The sequence below is a fragment of the Artemia franciscana genome, chromosome 14, assembly GCF_032884065.1.
Source record: "Artemia franciscana chromosome 14, ASM3288406v1, whole genome shotgun sequence".
NCBI classification, from domain to species: Eukaryota; Metazoa; Arthropoda; class Branchiopoda; order Anostraca; family Artemiidae; genus Artemia; species Artemia franciscana.
In genome coordinates, this window is record NC_088876.1 from 11,590,735 (window position 1) to 11,609,217 (window position 18,483).

The window sequence follows — 18,483 nt, forward strand, 5'->3', positions numbered from 1 at the left end:
GTACCACCAAATTCTAATACACAATAACAAACTGATTACTTACGGAAAAATCTTAAAAGATGGAGACAACCTTTGTTTCTTCATTTCTACTGATCAACAAGAGCTGATGAATCCTACTCAGCAGCTATATCTATTCTGGTATAGAGGAGCATAAGGGAGTCAGGTCGATTATTGCCTATGGTTGACCTCAAATTGGTTTTTTACCATTTTACTGAAGATCCGCTCTCCTTCAGCTGAAGTCACGGGTACGGTTTTTGCAAAAACAAAAGCTTTATAGACAAGTGGAAAAGCACATATATGTTCTTTGGCAATAGAGATGAGCTGTCCAGAGTTCTGTTTGTTAGTCTGTCTGCATTAGAGCCCTCTGTCACTTTTTACACATTTAAATGACAGAGATAATTGAGAATACATGGGCAAGGATTGATCATAGGTAGCGTAATAGCGCTACCTAGATAAAGAATGATGTTGGCACAATGTATTATTCATTTATTCGTTTTTTTCTTCTGGCCAACGCACTTCGTATAGAACTTCGTTCAAAAGGGGCCCATTCGACTAGAAATTGAAAGTGCTACTGTCATTTTTAAGATTCAAAGCGATTTAAGGGCACCCAGATCCCACCAATGTCCATCATTTCCCCAAAAACGTATAATCAAAATTTTGAGATAGGCATTTTGTTCATCGTATGTGAAAAGTCCAGTAATTATGTCTTTAAGGGATTAAGACCCCCCCCCCCAAGCCACCAGGACAAGGATTTTAAGTTATACTAGTTGCCCACCGTTAACATACAGGGTTCTTATGGAAGGTGTAGTCATATGAACCTCGGAGGGGATCCTTCGATTGGAAATCAGAACTTTTTGTGCTCTTTTAAGCGGCAAAAGTAATTAGAGGGCAATTAGGCATCCCTAAAGTCCTCTTTTCTCCAAATGCAGCCATTAGAATTTTTGAGATAGCCATTTTATTCAAAATATAGCTATTTTATTCAAAAGAGCATACAACAAGGCCTTCAAGGTTGACACATACGTCCAGAGCCTGTGGGCACGGGTTATAAGCTAGACCCCTGGGCCATACCTTGTAAGGTCGTATAATAATAATGATAATAATAATCGTAATTTATTTATCACCCACTTCACAAAACAGAGGTTAAGTGGAGTAAAATACAAAAGAAAAACAGCAAAAGTAATACAAAAGAAACAAATTTAATCACATACAGAAAAAAGACGGATAAGGCGATGAAAACATCCTAGCACTATAAGCGATGAAAACATACTAGAACTATAGGAAGTTCTAGTTCCTTTTAAGAGTCAGAATTGATGAAGTACAACTGCCCCCTCCCCCCGATGCCCTCTTCTCCAAAAATATCTTAATGAAGTTGTGAGATGGCCATCGGTTAAAAATAGTCCAAAGAATATATGCTAATGGCTCCTTGGGGTCGACAAAATCCGAGGGCCCTGGGACAAGGGTTGTAAGCTATGCCACTGAGGCAAATTAGGTCCTTATGGAATGGGTGGTTGTCTTATTGGATAGGGCTCATTTGATTGGAAAAGTCTCAAGTTCCAGTGCGCTTTTTAACGGTCAAAAGGGATTGGACGGCAACCTCCCCCCCCCCACGCTCATCATTTCGCAAAACACATTCGATCAAAATTTTGAGACAGATATTTTGTTTAACACTGTTGAAAGGGCCGTTGCTCTGCCTTTGGGGATGTAAAATCCCCTACAGCTATCAAGGAAAAGGCTGTGAGTTAGATAATTCGTTCATTGCCTACGTATGGTATATGTTATTGAGAAAGGTGGGTATGTTTGACCTTTACTTTCCAAAGAGACGATGGTCATTCAGGTGACGAATGTTGAAAGGAGTGTTGAACTAAATCAATACACATTATGGAATGACTAAGTATACTAATTTGGAACATTCAGGAAACGATGAGCGAGATGATTAATTGACCCAAAAGGCAATATTTACACGCTACTACTGCTAATGCTGCAACTACCACTGCTACTACTGTTGCAAGTGTTACGAAGGGTGATCATATTGAATTAAAAATCGAGGAAACATTGAGGGGATACTTGAAAAAATCAAAATAAACTATGTGCATTCAGATTGCTGATACAAAATTATCAGCAAAATTTTTGGGACGGCTTACCATATGAAAAGGAAACGTCTGAATGTGCCAAAAGGGGCATCATGAATGGGATGTTCAACTGACCAAAAGTCAACATATACCTTCTACTACTACTATTAATATTATTGCTACTACTGTTACTAATACAAGACTATTACTGCTACTACTGTTCCTACCACTTCCACCACTATTATGATACTAGTACAATTAAGGCCACGGATATGAAGGCCAAAATTTGACAGAATATTGAGAGATATTAGAACTAAATCAAAATACACTATGTGCATGAAAATTGTCAAATTGTTTGGGTATTTAGTTGGAACATTCAGAGAATGCTTAAAGGGGAAGATCAATTGACAAAAAAGGTAGTGTGTGCATGCCACTACTAACACTATTACCACCGCTACTTTTACTAATACTACTACTATTGCTACTAAACTACTCGAACTACTAATTGAAGTGCAACAACGTTTATGCCCTAGAGTAATAAGATGAAAAAGGCGTCCAAAGGGGGGTCAAAAGGGCACACATGAGTAATATTTTTGGAAGGACTCATTATATCAAGCTGAAACTTCCGCCGCATTATAAGGAGGAGGGGTAAGTAGAGGGTGTCCCCTAAAGTCCCCCCTTCAAAAAGCCACCCTGAAGAACATTTCCTAAAAACCTTACATGTTAACAATGGGCAACTAGCATAGCTTATAGCCCTTGCCCTGGGGCGCTTAGGGAGGTTGACATCCACAACACGTAATTACTGGACCTTTCAACTATGTTAAGTAAAATGGCTATCTCAAAATTTTTATCTGACTTGTTAGGGGAAATGGTGGGCGAATGAGTTCATTTGGAAGTTTCTATGAGAACTGCTTCTACACTAAGTGCCTTGGTGACAAGAAATAATAATAATAATTTGTGCCCACATCACTTTTTACTTATGCAGCACTGTTGCGCTGCCTATGATTTATATTAGTCTGATGGAAGTAGATTGATATTAGAAAGTATATTCACATTAATTTTTTTGAGCTTTCGTCAATCTATTTATTTCTTAGTGTTATAATAATAAAAGAAAAATCGTTTAAAATATATATTGCTTTCAGTTAGGCATGAATAACACTCACACTGTAATTGCGGTACAAGGGGGATGACTTACCAGTTCATATATCTTGTAATTTCTATTCGTTTCGAGCTTGAGCTATATATTAGTTTTATGTTTGTTAAATTATAACTTAATTATTGTTTTCTTTTTTTATTAAGTTTAATTTCTGTTTCTTCTAACTTTACTATTTGTGTTTTAATGTCTGTTATTTTTAACCATAGTTAGGGTACAGGGGGAGCAACTTTACACTTCATATGTCTAATTATTACTATTTCTTTAGTTTGAGTTGCATATCAGAATTATTTTTGGTTAACTTTAAGTTTGTTGTTTGTTTAATTTTTTATTATGTCTAATATCTGTTTCTTTTAGCTTTTAGTCCATTGTTCATTATAATTTCTGTTAGTTTTATTTACTCTGCTCAATATATAGGTTCGCTCATTACTTTTCAAATAAAAACAAAGAGAAAAAAACTCAATGAAAAACAACACACGAGACTGCGGCCAGTAGAGAGAATTAAATATATATATATTTTTTTTTAACTGCAAATAAGGAGCGACATTGAAATTTAAAACAAACAGAAATTATTCCGTATATGAAAGGGGTTGTACCCTCCTCAACGTCTCGATCTTTACGCTAAAGTTTGACTCTTTGTCACAGCTCTACTTTTTAAAACAATAAGAAACTTTAGCGTAAAGAGCGGGGCGTTGCGGAGGGGACAACCCGTTTCATATACGGAATAATTTCTGTTCGTTTTAAGTTTTAATATCGCTCCTTACTTGCAGTTATTTAATTTCTGAACGTTTTTGTATTAATGCATGTCTTGATTTTGGCTCGCCGCACATGAATAATTAAAATGAAATTTGTATATTGTTTTTTTTTTTTTGGTTAAATGGCTTTCTCTTAGTTTTGATCTGACGATTTTGATAAAAAAGGGGTGGAAGAAGAAGCTTAGTTCCCTTTCAATTTTGGTTACTTAAAAATGCAACTAGAACTTCTTTTTTCGAACGTTTTTATTAGTAAGAAATATACGAAACTTACAAATTTACTTACCTAACGAACTTCTATGTTTGTATAAATTTATTACGTATATGAGGGGCTCGCCCCCGTCAATACATCGCTCTTTACACTAAAGCTTGAATTTTCTCCCAATTCTTTGAGAAGGACCCCTGAATCACAAGGGCCATAGGATAAATATTTGAAATTACTAAAAATAATTTAGCGTAAAGAGCAAGGTATTGTGGAGGAGACGAACCCCCTTTTATCTGTAACATTTTCTGTTCATTTTAAGTTTTAATGTTGCCCCTTAAGTCTAGTTAAAAAAAAACTTTTTTTATATTTATTTTCTTTTTTTTAAATAATACCTGAAAATCCTGTATCCCCTTCATGGAAATTCTCTTCCTGACCCACCACCTGACCCACCCCCACCCCAACGGGAAAGCTCCATCTGAAAATTCTGTACACTTCCCAATAACCATTACTATATGTAAGCAATGGTCAAAGTTTGTAACTTGTAGCCCCTTCCCAGAGACTGTGGGGGATTATTTCATCCCCAAAGACATAGTTATTAGGTTTTTCAACTATGTTTAAAAAATGGCTATCCCAAAATTTTGATCCGGTGACGTTGGGAAAAAATGAGCGTGGGAGGGGGCTTAGATGCCCTCCAATTTCTGGGTCACTTGAAAAGAGCTCTAGAACTTTTGATTTCCGTTAGAATGAGCCCTCTCACGACATTCTAGGACCACTGGGTCGATACGATCACACTTGAGAAAAAAAAACAAGAAACAAATAAACACGCATCCGTGATCGTCTTCTGAAAAAAAAAATAATACACAATTCCACATTTTTGTTGATAGGAGCTTGAAACTTTTGCTGTCGGGTTTTCTGATTGAATCTGATGGTGTGATTTTCGTTAAGATTCTATGACTTTTAGGGGGTGTTTCCCTCTAGTTTCTAAAATAAGGCAAATTTTCTCAGACTCGCAACTTTTGATGGGCAAGACCAAACTTCATGAAGTTATATATTTAAAATCAGCATTAAAGTGCGATTCTTTGATATTACTATTTGTATCAAAATTCTGCTTTTCAGAGTTTCGGTTACTATTGAGCCGGGTCACTCCTTACTACAGTTCGTTACCACGAACTGTTTGAAAGATGAAAACGACAAGGATATTTTGCCTGTATGTAAAGGAGGCGTCTTCAGCAGAGAAGAAACAAAGATAAAAAACAAAAAAAAATTAAAAACAAATAAAACGTCGCAACTGATCCACGTAGGTCAAAGAAGTTAATAGAGTTACTTCAATGAGAGCACCAAAGCAAGTGAGAAAAACAGTATAAAAATGGAAATCAAGTTATTTATTCTGTTGTTACCTAATATTGAAGCAATTATTCGTAATAAAAAAGATAGGAGAAGAACAAAAATATCTTGAAAATAATAATGGAGTAATTTATTTTTTTATTCAAAGGCCCTGATTGAATGAGTAATTAATATCTACCTGTATATCACCCTATTTTAGTACCTTTGAAAGAGCTTCTTATTCTAATTAAACGGCCCTTGTGTTTCAGGAATCGGTTTTAAAGATCGAGACAAAAAAATAGAGAGTAAGCAGTTTTTGAACTAGTTACTTATGGTTTGACAGGTGAATGCTCAACCACAAAGCTATGACCTATAATCATCGGATATGAATACTGCAAATGGACGATACGGGTAAACTTCACGGCTTACAGCTCTTTCTCAAGGAGCTCCGGGGGGTTATAGTATCCACAAAGGCATTTTTATTGGATAAAACAGCTATTCAAGACAAAATAGTTATGTCAAAATTTTGATCGGAACATTTTGGGGGAAGAGGGACGGGAGACTGCGGATAACTTCCCTCAATTCTTTTTGGTGACTTAAAAAGGGCACTAGAACTTTCAGTTTCCGTTTGAATGAGCTCTCTGTCTATCTTCTAGGATCATTGGTTCGATACGGTTTTCCTTATATCACCACCATTCATGGGCACCCATAAGGGAGGGGACAGAGGGGCAGCCCCGTGGCTTAATGACGCTGCCTTATATTTCTGTATTTTTATTTAGTGATTTTCATATGCATCGGAAGTGCCGATTAGATCAGGTAAGCCCCTCCCCCTGAAATTCATCTTATGCGCTCCCCTGTCAAAATTACATAACTTACAGCCCTTTCCCCTGGGACTATGTTAGGTCATATCATCACCAAAAGCATAGTTCTTGGACTTTTGAACTATTCTGAAAAAATGACTATCTTAAAGTTGTGATCTGACGGCTTTGTGGGAGGGACTTGGGGCAGGGGTCTAGCTATCTTCCAATCTTGTTGTTTACTTAAAAAGGGCATAAGAACTTTTAATTTCAGTTCCAATGAAACCTCTGCCGATCTTCTAGGATCATTGGTTCGATGGGATCACCCCAAGGAAGAAAGAAGAAGCAGAAGAAAAAAAAAATAACCAACCATCCGTCATCCATTAAATACAAATTCCACATTTTTGTAGATAAGAAGCTTGAAACCCCCCTAAAACAGGGTTCTCTGATACGTTGAATCTTGTGGTATCACTTTCGTCAAGGTTCCTTGGCTTTTAGGGGGTGTCTCCTCCCGTTTTCGAAAATATGGAACATTTTCACCAGACTCGTTTCTTTTGATAGATAAAACTAAAGATAATGAATCTTGTATATTCGGAAAGAGAACAATATGCCAATTTTTTCGTATATCTATTGATATAATTCCGTTTTTTTAGAGATTTGGTTGCCATTGAGCTGCGTCGCTCCTTCAACAGTTCTTTATCACGAACTGTCTGAAAAATCAACTGGCTCTATATGAATTCGCACTCTTTTACGTTCTAGCCCTCTTTGGGCCAAAAGTTACGTTTTCTGGTACCAAATGGGAGAAAATACCACTTTGCTGCAGTTTCTCAAAATGGGAGGCTCAAAACCTTTTGTTTAAGGTTTTTTGTCATGAAAAATCGATTTAAGAAGTTTCTTTCTGTGTTAGTTTTACTGTTTTGGGACCAAAATTAGAGTTTTTATGCACAGAATGGTAAGAACGGCACTTTACTGTTTCACGATCTCTTTTGCTACTTGAAAAGGAAACTAGAATGGCAGTGGTTCGATGCAATTTCCCCTAGGAAAAAAACACATTACTGCTTGCCATGCAAAAAAGTGGCATACATATATATATATATATATATATATATATATATATATATATATATATATATATATATATATATATATATATATATATATATATATATTTAAATCTTCTGTAAAATATTTTTTATATAGACAGGAAATTTTCCTGGATAGTAAAAGTTCCTGGGCAAATTTTGTAATGAAAATTTTGCACGAAAGGTGGGAGAAGAGGATTTTGCATGATTTGTAAGACGGTTAGATGACCTTTGATGACCTTTAAAAAACATTGGTAAAATTCTAGACAATCTTCTTTTGCTATCTTGGAAAGGGGCTAGGTTAGGAATATCTTTCCCTATCCTTTCCCTTTGAATTATCCTTACTCTTTGCCCATTTACCTTATTTCTGCCTTAGGATGGAAGATAGACTATCTATCAACAGTTGAAATGAATCATTTTTATACAATTCTGAAAAAAAATGAGTCAGCTTTGCAACTCACAGAGACCACCTGTCTTGGCCTAATTCTAATTAGCCATGGTTCTCAAGTTTCAATATCAGTCGTTTTTTTTTGTATTTTTGGAAATGTATTTGCAGATCTTTGAAACCTCGTATATTGGGACTGAGCAAAGTTGTGAAGCTTGAAATACTTATTGTTCTTATACTTCATTTAAGCAGAAGTATGTATTTTGCAAGGTCTAACTAATATCATTTCCCCCTTTATTGAAAACCAATCTAACATAATATTCCGCACTTTTTTGAAATCATGCAAATTTTCTCAGGCTCATACCTTTTGATGGGTAACACTAAAATATGAATCTTATATATTTGGAACCAAATACTAAGTCTATTCTTTTGATGTATTTATTAAAATCAAAATTCACTACTGCCGTTGTCACTGTAATTCTTGCGATCAAACATCGACACTTATTGGGCTAATGGACACAGACGCAATATTCAGCTGGAAGGGGTTGGAGGGGGGCTCAAAGGATTTGGTTTTTGCCACTGGTTTTACTTAAAAACATTTGCATATAAAATGAACTGGGATTTTAATTTAAACGTGTGATTTCTGTTACGGAGGGGAAGAAAGAGTTTCCATAATGGTGTAAATTGGACAAAGCACATTTTTGTCCCTTGTAAGAACATGTTCTGCTTTTTAACACGTATTTGATCCCTTTTGAACATTCCCTAAGTAATGTCTCTTCTTGAATTGCATGTTTATATGTACTTGTTATGTAGGTGCAAATTGTTATGGGAGGTCAAACGCCGTTTTAAGGATCAAAGAAGAACAGAATCCATTCCAGTTCTTCGCGGGCCAAGATGTCTGAGTGTTTTTTTGTGAAAGTTTTTCAAAACGCAATATTCGAAAAGCGTTTTAGAAAAAAACTTTCCATTTCCGAGCTTGTGTTCGAGCAAAAAATTATTCTAATCTGCAGTTTAGTAGCAAGTTTCGTAGTTACCAAAACCAAATATTCAAAACTTGATTTTCTGCTTGATTTGGGATAGATCATAACTTTGATTAGGTGCTTGATCTAACATTGACGTCACATATTCTGAGAGATAACTAAATGCGGAAAACCAAGTAAAGTACAGTATTTTTCAGGGCTGAAGCCGCTCAGATCTTGATTTGAACCTCATGGAAAACCCGTGGTTAGAGCAAATCTTACGCAAAGAATAAGAAAACAGGTTTGAAACTGAAATTAGACATTCTCAGTCTTTATGCAGATGCCTTTAATATGTTAGGTTTTGTGATATTTTATTTCTCAATATGTTTTTTCAACCGTTGTCTTGTTTCTGCAGAGCATACTAATGTTACCCTCTCAGAGGTAGCGCATAGTAGTCACCGTTTTAGAAGGGGTGAGTCGATATTTTTCTTTAAGTGTCCCAGATCTTGATAACTTATTTACCAGAGCCATTCCTGAGTTATGTACCTCTTCGGGTGGGGAGGAGGTAAGTACTACCGGGAATACTGTTTTGTTCCAAGATTTTAATGAAAGTATTTCTCATTTTCTACTTTTGAGGCTTTTTTATTTCTTCTTGTTTCCCAGGGGGTCAATACACCTTAGCCTTCCTGACCCCCCGGTGTACTCATGCTTTGCGTTGCATTCAATATAGCCGAAATTCCCTCAGATTATTTAAAGGGATATCTTTAAAGGGTAAAAGGATATCAGGAATAATTCCAAGATAAAAGATGTTTGGTTATAGAGTAAACTAAATGATAAACTTGTATTATAAAATTCCTGCGCTTGAAAAAAAAGCAACAAGGAATAACTGGTCCACCTTAAGGCTCGGATATCGAGTCTCAAAGCCCCTTCCCTCTAGCTCACTCCCACGTTAGGAATAGCTCTACCCATTGTCATTTGCTATCAGCTGAACATTGACTGTAAACATTCCTTTTAAGATATGTTCATGTTACCGTGAATGTCCGCAAATTAGGGAATGTCGACATTCACCAGTAAATGTCGACATTCACTGCTGAATGTCTGAAATACCTTTTACTTTTCTTGGATTTAGTCTGCGTAACCGGTCAACTGTTTCAATTTAATGCAATGTTTGCTGATGACTGATTAGATTAGGTTAAATTAAGTTTGGTTAGATTAGCCTAGGTCTTTAACCCGTTTATGATATTTATAACCAAATTTAACCCAACCTAATCTGACTTAACCTTACCTAAACGACCACAACCTGACCTAACTTTAATTTTAACCATTATAGCTTGCATAAGACTGAAAAAGGCCATCAAAGGTCATCTGACCGTATTATAAATCATGCCAAATCCTCTTCTCCCACCTTTGGTTCAAGATTTTCATTGGAAAATTTGCCCAGAAACCTTTTCCTATCCAGGAAAATTTCCTGTCTGTAAGGGAAAGTGTTTTCCTCACAGAAGAGCCCCCCTCCCAAATATATATATATATATATATATATATATATATATATATATATATATATATATATATATATATATATATATATATATATATATATATATATATATATATATATATATATATATATATATATATATATATATATATATATATATATATATATATATATATATGTATATATAGGAAATTTCTAGACATGCCCAAACCCTCTAAGTGCGTGTTAAGTTCGCAAAAATGCTCCATTTTCTGCTGAATTCTCAGATCAATTTAGAATTAGACCATTCTACAACGGTCTATCAACTTACGATTAATCATACGACGATTTAAAGCAATGTTTCTTTAAAACTGCAAAAGATCAATGGGGCGTTATTTGATCTTGTGATAATAACGACGGTTACGAAATGTTTCAGTCGCTGCAAATGAAGCATTTGCAGTGGTTCTTGTAAATCGCTAATATACTAATATTGTATACTCTTGAGCTAGCGGCGATTCTAAAATATTGCAAACGCGGCATTTACAGTAGATGTTGCAAATCTGCAGCGCCTGTGAATCCTAATGCTCACATAAGGAAGGAACTATTTTCATGTATTAATTCAATTGGCATTTCGTGTTTATGCCTACGTGGGAACAAGATATGTTTAGATACGAACATATTGCGTGACACGCGCGTAAACACAGATGCTTAGCTGGACACGCATGAGAACAGGGCTTAAAAAATGCATTTTCAATATACTCAATTATTATTGATGGAATCCTATTCTACTTAATCAGGTACTGCTCATCATGGTAAAGCACTTAAAATTAGACTTCAAACAACCAATCAAATACTAGGTTCAAGTGATTAAAGCAACTGATACACAACTGCAAACGAAGGAATCAAGCCTAGAATCGCATTGATAGAATGCGTTGATTTAATTCTAATCTACTTAATTAAGTACTTTTCATCACAATAAATCAATAAAGCACACTTTGGTCTTAAAACAACAATTTAGGAACTGCGGCAGTTTCAAATATCCAATGCAACTCAAAACAGAAACTTCTGCTATTATAGACGAAGTTTGATCACTCATATAAACTCTTCAACTGTCGCGGATTCTCGTAATTCCTTTAGCCGTTTCTCTAGTTCATGGTCAACTATCAGCAATGAAGAATGCATAATCAAGCTCTTTGTCCCGCATTTCGTACGCAAGATGGCAGATAAGGTCGGCGTCAACAATCTATTTCGTTTATCAGTCTTCACTTCTTTTAAACTACTGAAAAGATGTTCTGCAACAACATTCGAGAAAGGCAATGAAAAGAAAAAGTAAATAACGTGCCTTAGATTTGCAAACCTTGGTCGGCCACTTGGGGTAACAATGGACAAAACGAATCTCCAATATTCTACTGGCGACTGATACAGATCCTTCAGAACATCAACAGAGCTTTGTTCACACTATTCCGAGTCAATGGTAGCCCTAGACATGTAGGAGGGAAATACTTAACTAGAAGTGGTGTAAGACTAGAAGGATTGAGCTTAGCAGCATTTGAAGGATCTATAAGACAGGACATCTCATTCAAATCATCATCAAATACGAACCTGGTTTTGATCTGTGCAACTGCTTCCTTGTAAAATTCTCTTGCTGTGAGGTATACCTTCATCACTTCATTATGGTCCACCTTAGGGTCACACTCTACAGCTCTGAAATAGCGAGCTGGGCATTCAGTCCAAGATAAATATTTCGGATAGCTACATAGTAATTATCATCATTTACATTAACATCTAGTGGATTCTTCAAACCATTACATATTCCACCTCGAGAGAGTTCTTGGAGAGAGTTGAAACAAGTCTTTTTGTTTCTAATTTCAATGTATGGAAAAGGGGGTGGGGCTGTGATTGGAAAAGAGCATTGAAGTCAGCCAACATGCCCAAAACATAGTCCATGAACATCTGCATTATTCTCATAAAGGGGTTGTTCAAGCCACCAAGAGCTAAATCGTTTCCATGGGTAGGATCATCAAACACAGCCTCAGTAAAATATGTTGTCAGATCATCCCATTGCTCAAGAATCCTTATGACGCAGCTATGTACACATAACCATCTAGTTTGTCCAGGGGAAAATATCTTGCGATTGTCAATTTCTAAGAAGTCTTGGGAAGCTTTCAATGAATTCACTCGTTTGCACTATGACTGAAGTGGCTTTGAAAATTTCGAATCAAGTCCTCAAGAGTTTTGGGAAGTTTCTTACATGCATGTGATTAAACGAGGTGGATCAAATGACATGCACACTTGACTATGAAGACGCATGTGTAAGTTTCTTTTATAAGCCTTGCAATAGAGTTCCGGGGCCCCATGATCGAATTAGGTGTGTCACTGCATAAGCCCATAAAGTTGCGAATAGGAACTCCATGTCTTACAAGACCATCCAAGCATTCCTTGAGTTTAGCAAAAACTGTGGCTGCTTGGCCATCAGGGCACTAAATTAAGTCTAGCAAGTCAACTTCCATCTCCATCGTTGGAAAGTCTATCGTTGGAAAAAATACAGCACGCAAGCTAATTGCTTTGTTATCCCGATATCGGTAGTGTCATCGATTATGATCGAAAATGGTTTTTCTTTCAAACTATCAGTTAGCTTATCCTTAATATAGAGTACTAGATCTTGTCGCACCAAATACGTAGATTTTTGCTTGCCAAGTCTCACTTTTTCAATGACATTTTTATGGGACCGGCTTTTCACAAGCAAAACCAAATTACCTTTTATTGACAATGCAATGTCATTTTTAACAAGAAGAGTTACAAGCTTTGCTTCAGTCTGGCGCAGAGTGATATCTCCAGGGGTAGTTGAAAAAAAGCTGGTTACAGAACTTGGTTTTTCCTTTGCTACAGCCAACCTGCTTATGTGTTTAGCTGTCTGAGCATTTCTTTTTTAGCGCAATCTTGCCTTCTTTATAAGAAAGCTTCACCTCACAAACAGAACAAAATGCAAATTCATCATTTTCTCTCTTAGTAAGCCAGTCTTTGAAAGGTTCTTCTGTTTCCAACTCTTTCAAGTATTTCCAAGAATATTTCATTAGTCTCTTGCTTACTTTCATTTCAATTGATTTGCCACATTTTCTTTTCTTTATTGATTTTCCTTCAGCAGAATCTGAAAAATCATCACCATCTTCTGATGATATCATTCTACCTAAAAAATAGCTTGTCAGACATACAGTAGGTCTATTCTATTTGCAGCTGTTTTGAAAACAGGTGAACCAACACTGCACTAACGGTGTTTTATTTGATTTTGTTTTAACACTTGGTGCATTTTTTTAAAATGAGGTGATCCTTATCCAGAAAGGCAAGCATGTGGCTAGTCGGGGACTTTGTTCTAAGCCATGTGACTTACTATAAACATTTTAATAGGTAATAAATCTATCTTCTATATATATAAATAAGTTGTCTGTCTGTGGATCTGTGGATCAGGTGACGTCATGTTTCTGTGTCGGCTGACGTCATGAAATTAGTTGTCAGGTGACGTCATGTTTCTGTGTCGGCTGACGTCATGAAATTAGTTGTCGTCATTTTTGCTTTGACGGTGACGTCATTCAAGTTATATAAGACATATGTTCACGTAGAAATCTATTAATGTTTAAGTTTACAATGACTGATGAAGATGCTCAAAGAGTCTATGCCAAAAAACTTGCTGCTGATAGTTCCTCGGCACGCTTTCTTTTCTGACTTTCTCTATCAGCAGCAAGTTTTCTGGCATAGACTCTTTGAGCATCTTCATCAGTCATTGTAAACTTAAACATTAATAGATTTCTACGTGAACATATGTCTTATATAACTTGAATGACGTCACCGTCAAAGCAAAAATGACGGCAACTAATTTCATGACTTAATTTCAGAACTTAATTTCTGTGTTGACTGACGTCATGAAATTAGTTGTCGTCATTTTTGTTATGACGACGCTTAGTATATTGTAAAACACATTAATTTGGTTAATAATATACCATTTAAAACACCAAAATGAACATGCTGGAGTAGTCACTCGGTGAGAGAGGGTGTCAGAACGGAGAATGAAGGTCCCAGGTTCAAATCCTGGTTAGGCTAAAAAAGGTAAAAATCTAAAAACTAAAAAAAAACTGAAAAAACTAAAAAAGGCAAAAACTACAAAAAAACTAAAAATTAATAAAAAAAAATTAAGAATAAAAATAAAAAAAAAATAAAAAAGATAAAAACTAAAAAAAAAAGTAAAAAGAAAAAACGAAAAAAAAAACTAAAAAAGCTAAAAAAAAGGTAAAAACCAATAAAAAACTGAAAAGAAAAAAAGGAATAAAACTAAAAAAATTTTCATCTAAAAAACTAAAAAAAACTAAAAAAGGTAAAAACTAAAAGAACTAAAACGAAAAAAAAAACTAAAAAAAGGAAAAAAACTGAAAAATAAAGGAGAAAAAGAAAACTAAAAAAATATAAATAAAAATAAAAAAACTAAAAAGATAAAAACTTCAAAAAAAACTAAAAAGAAAAAAACTAAAAAACCTAAAAAAAGGTCAAAACCAATAAAAAAAACTAAAAGGAAAAAAAGGGAAAAAATTAAAAATTTATTTCATCATATACCAATTCAAAAACGAATGTATACCGGGATGACGACCGGGACACAGGGAATATAAATGACACAACTACAACGGGGACGCCGGGGGGCACAGGGGGATATAAATGACGACCGGGACACCGGGACACAAGGAATATAAATGACGCCCGGGACACTCAAAGAGAAATCAGAGACTGGGACACCGGGATACAAATGACGACCGGGACACAGGGAATATAATTGACGACCGGGACACAGGGACATAACTACAAAGGGGACGCTGGGGTGCACAGGGGGATATATAAATGACGATGGCGACTCAGGGAATGATCGATTAGCAATCACCATCAACAAAGCTCAAGGGCAATCATTAGAATCATGAGGTATAGATCTGAATACGGATTGTTTTCCCATTGACCATTATATGTTGCATGTTCAAGAGTCGGTAAACCTGACAATCTATTTATATGCACAGACAATGGGACAGCAAAGAATGTTGTATATTCGCAAGTTTTACGTAGTTAAAAACATATATATATATATATATATATATATATATATATATATATATATATATATATATATATATATATATATATATATATATATATATATATATATATATATATATATATATATCTATATTCACAGGTGGGACATAGGGACACAACTACAATGGCGCGTAACTAATATGGCGCGTAAGGACTTACGCGCGCGGGGGGGCTTGGGGGGGCGCGAAGCGCCCCCACCAACTAGGTGTTGGGGTGGCGAAGCGCCCCAACAGCTAGTAATTAATATAATTAGTTACTTAATTAACTACTCCCTTTTCATTTGATTTGAGATGGTTGAAAAAGAAAAAAATTCGATAAACTCCACCATTTTTAAGTGAAATGAGGAAAGACAATGTTGGTTCTTCTGTTTCCCATTCTTGATGTTTTATTCGAAGAGTAAAAGCCAAATGATGGAATGAAGAAACCAGGTCTAAGTTGTGGCTCCAGGATTTTGCTAAATGGTGCTGTTCGCAGTCACACCTATTATGTCCAATTAAAAAGAAAACAGTTTTGGCAAAAAATCGGTAGAAAATCGGTATTTCGGTAAGCTTGAAATTTATTTGGTAGAAGAGTCCAAAAAGTGTAGGTCTACCGATAAATCGGTAGAAGTGAAAACATTGATATATTCAGTCATAAGACTGAAAAAGCTGATTCACGAAGCTAATTGAATCTGAACAGAGCAGAGGGAATTCCGGACATTCACCGGTGAATATTAGACTAGTTAGATTAGGTTAAATAAAGTTTGGTTAGGTTAGCTTAGGTCTGTAACCCATTTCTACTATTTATAATCAAATTTAACCTAATCTGATCTAACCTTAACTAAACTACCGGAACCTGGCCTAAGTTTAACCATCAGAGCTTGCATAAGACTGAAAAAGCTGACTCGCAAAAGTAATTGAATCCGAGCAGAGCAAAATCCGACATTCACCGGTGAATGTCGATATTAACCAGATTTCGGACGCTCACGGTAACATACACATTAATGTCTTTTCTCTTTTTGTTAATGCAAATGCATAAACTAAGACAAATCTAAATAAGCAAAGTTTGTCCAGTGATGTCTTGTTCAGAATATGTACAAGTAATGCAAGGGCGTTTCCAAGGTTTTTCCGAAGGGTATATTTTAAGGGGGGGGGGTCACAAATAGGAACCTTGAAAAACACATCAAAAATATTTTCAAATGTATTTGTGTTTTATGCTTACGAGTTACACAACATTTCATGGGGGGATGGACTTGAACCTGATAATTTGGCCCCTAGGCACGGTCTTGAACAGGTGCACTTCAATACATTCAATAAATTTGTTTGTACTCTCCAAGAAAAGAGTAGCCTCTACACTTTGGCACCGACAAGGGATAGCAATTGGATTGAACAATTAAAGACATAAATGTATCTGAATATTAGGGTCTATGTAAACGTGACTCGCCCTCATGAGAACGAACATAATTCGTATGAACTCCTTAGAAGAGCTTTTTGATCTGATTTGGCCTACACCTTCGCAACTATAACTATATTGGTGGCTCTAGAAGCATTGTCATTGACGTATACAATCGTCTTCTCATATCTTTTTACCTATTCCTTCAACAAACCTGCCTCCTTTATGAAACCTAAAATTAATAAAAAGACTTGCGCAACAAGCCTAACATAATAAATTATAGTTCCTTAACACTAGATGATTGATATAATAACCCGCTACGCGGTCATGATAAGTAAAAGGGGTACGAAAAGTTAAACGTAAACATTGACTTTAGTACATATACCCCCTGCGACAAATTAATAAGACGCAACAATTCTCCGCAGTTCAATAACTTATGCCCCTCGATTGAAAGTTCCTGATCCCCAATTTAATATTTTGGTCATCTTTGTTTCAAATAATAGTTATAATCACTTATTTTAAAGGAACTGTCACGCTACGTACGTAACTTTCTACGCTAAGTAGTTAAGCTACGTTACGATAAGTACAACCTTTTACATTCAAATCATTCCTTTTAAATTAGGCTAGGGAAACAATCCACAAAATAGTCATGACCATCGTTTTAGTCGTCGCAATCATCACAAGCTAAATATTCAAAAATTAAAATATGGATTCAAGTTCTGATCAAGTGTGAAAGGATTACTCTATGCCGTAAAATGAACACACGTAACGTAAAATTCTAAGTGGAGTTACAGTCTAGTCAGCATTGTTTTTGTCACCGAGGAAATTTGCCTCGTAAGATTTCATAAAACAACGTAGAGATTGGTGCCGGCTTCTGCGCAGGGTCGACCCTGGGTGAATCGATTTCCCACACCTGCCAAAATTGTATTCAACCTCTTCAAATATGCTAGTGTGAAAGGCACAGCTTAGATACCAATATACAGTTATGAAAACTCGATTTATTTTTGGGACACAGTGCGCGGTAGCGATGCTAGCGGCTGGAGACAGGAAAGCTGTGTGTGCAACAAAACAAAACTGCGTTCCCGCCTATGGTGCCGTAGTACAATCTACGCGAAGGAGCGTGGGCTTGGAGCAGGCGCCAAGTTCAGAGCTCTGTACCAAAAGCTTCTCATGGGCAAGATAGGAGTTTTCATAACTGTACTGGTATCTAAGCTGTGTGTGAAAGGTTACACGGTTTATGGTTAAGAGTCATAAGCCTATATGTTTCGGAACGTTGATTGTTTTTTATTCGTTAGATAACGTATGGCACATGAATTAAGGGAGATGTTCCAGCTTGAGTTTGTTACATTCTGCATGTCCCACTTTCTATATGACACCAAGCAACTAAAGCTCTTTAATTATATTTGACTTTAATGATACTTGACTTCTTGACTACCCCGGAAGTCTACTAATACCAATATCCTGCTTAAATGTCTATCACAATTATTCAAACCTTTGACCAAGTACATAAATGTTTATATGGGTAGGCTACGCTTTTATAATTGACCTTGGATTGAAATTCTAGTAATATTTTTCTCTAGCTCTTCGATGTTCGTTCACTAATGCTGTATTTGGAAACTTAAAAGCTAGTGAAGTGTCTTCAATGTAGCTCCAGATAAATCAGCGATAAAAGCATGCATATTTATTGACTTTAAACGTGTTTTTTTCTGAATCAACTATTTGATTTTTGTGAAAATAGAGGGTAAATCAGTCGCTATAAAAAATTGAGCAATTATTTTATTCC

At 35.8% G+C, this 18,483-nt stretch overlaps 1 protein-coding gene across 1 annotated transcript in view; it reads left to right on the top strand.

Moving 5' to 3' along the window:
- The first annotated feature begins 9,025 nt into the window (after positions 1–9,025).
- The window catches only part of LOC136035306 (venom serine protease Bi-VSP-like), a 52,130-nt gene continuing 42,672 nt past the window's right edge, over positions 9,026–18,483 (top strand). Inside the window, exon 1 of the mRNA XM_065717004.1 lies at positions 9,026–9,197. Within this exon, the coding sequence (XP_065573076.1) occupies positions 9,077–9,197 (121 nt within the window). The 5' untranslated portion in view covers positions 9,026–9,076. The remainder of the gene's footprint in view (positions 9,198–18,483) is intronic.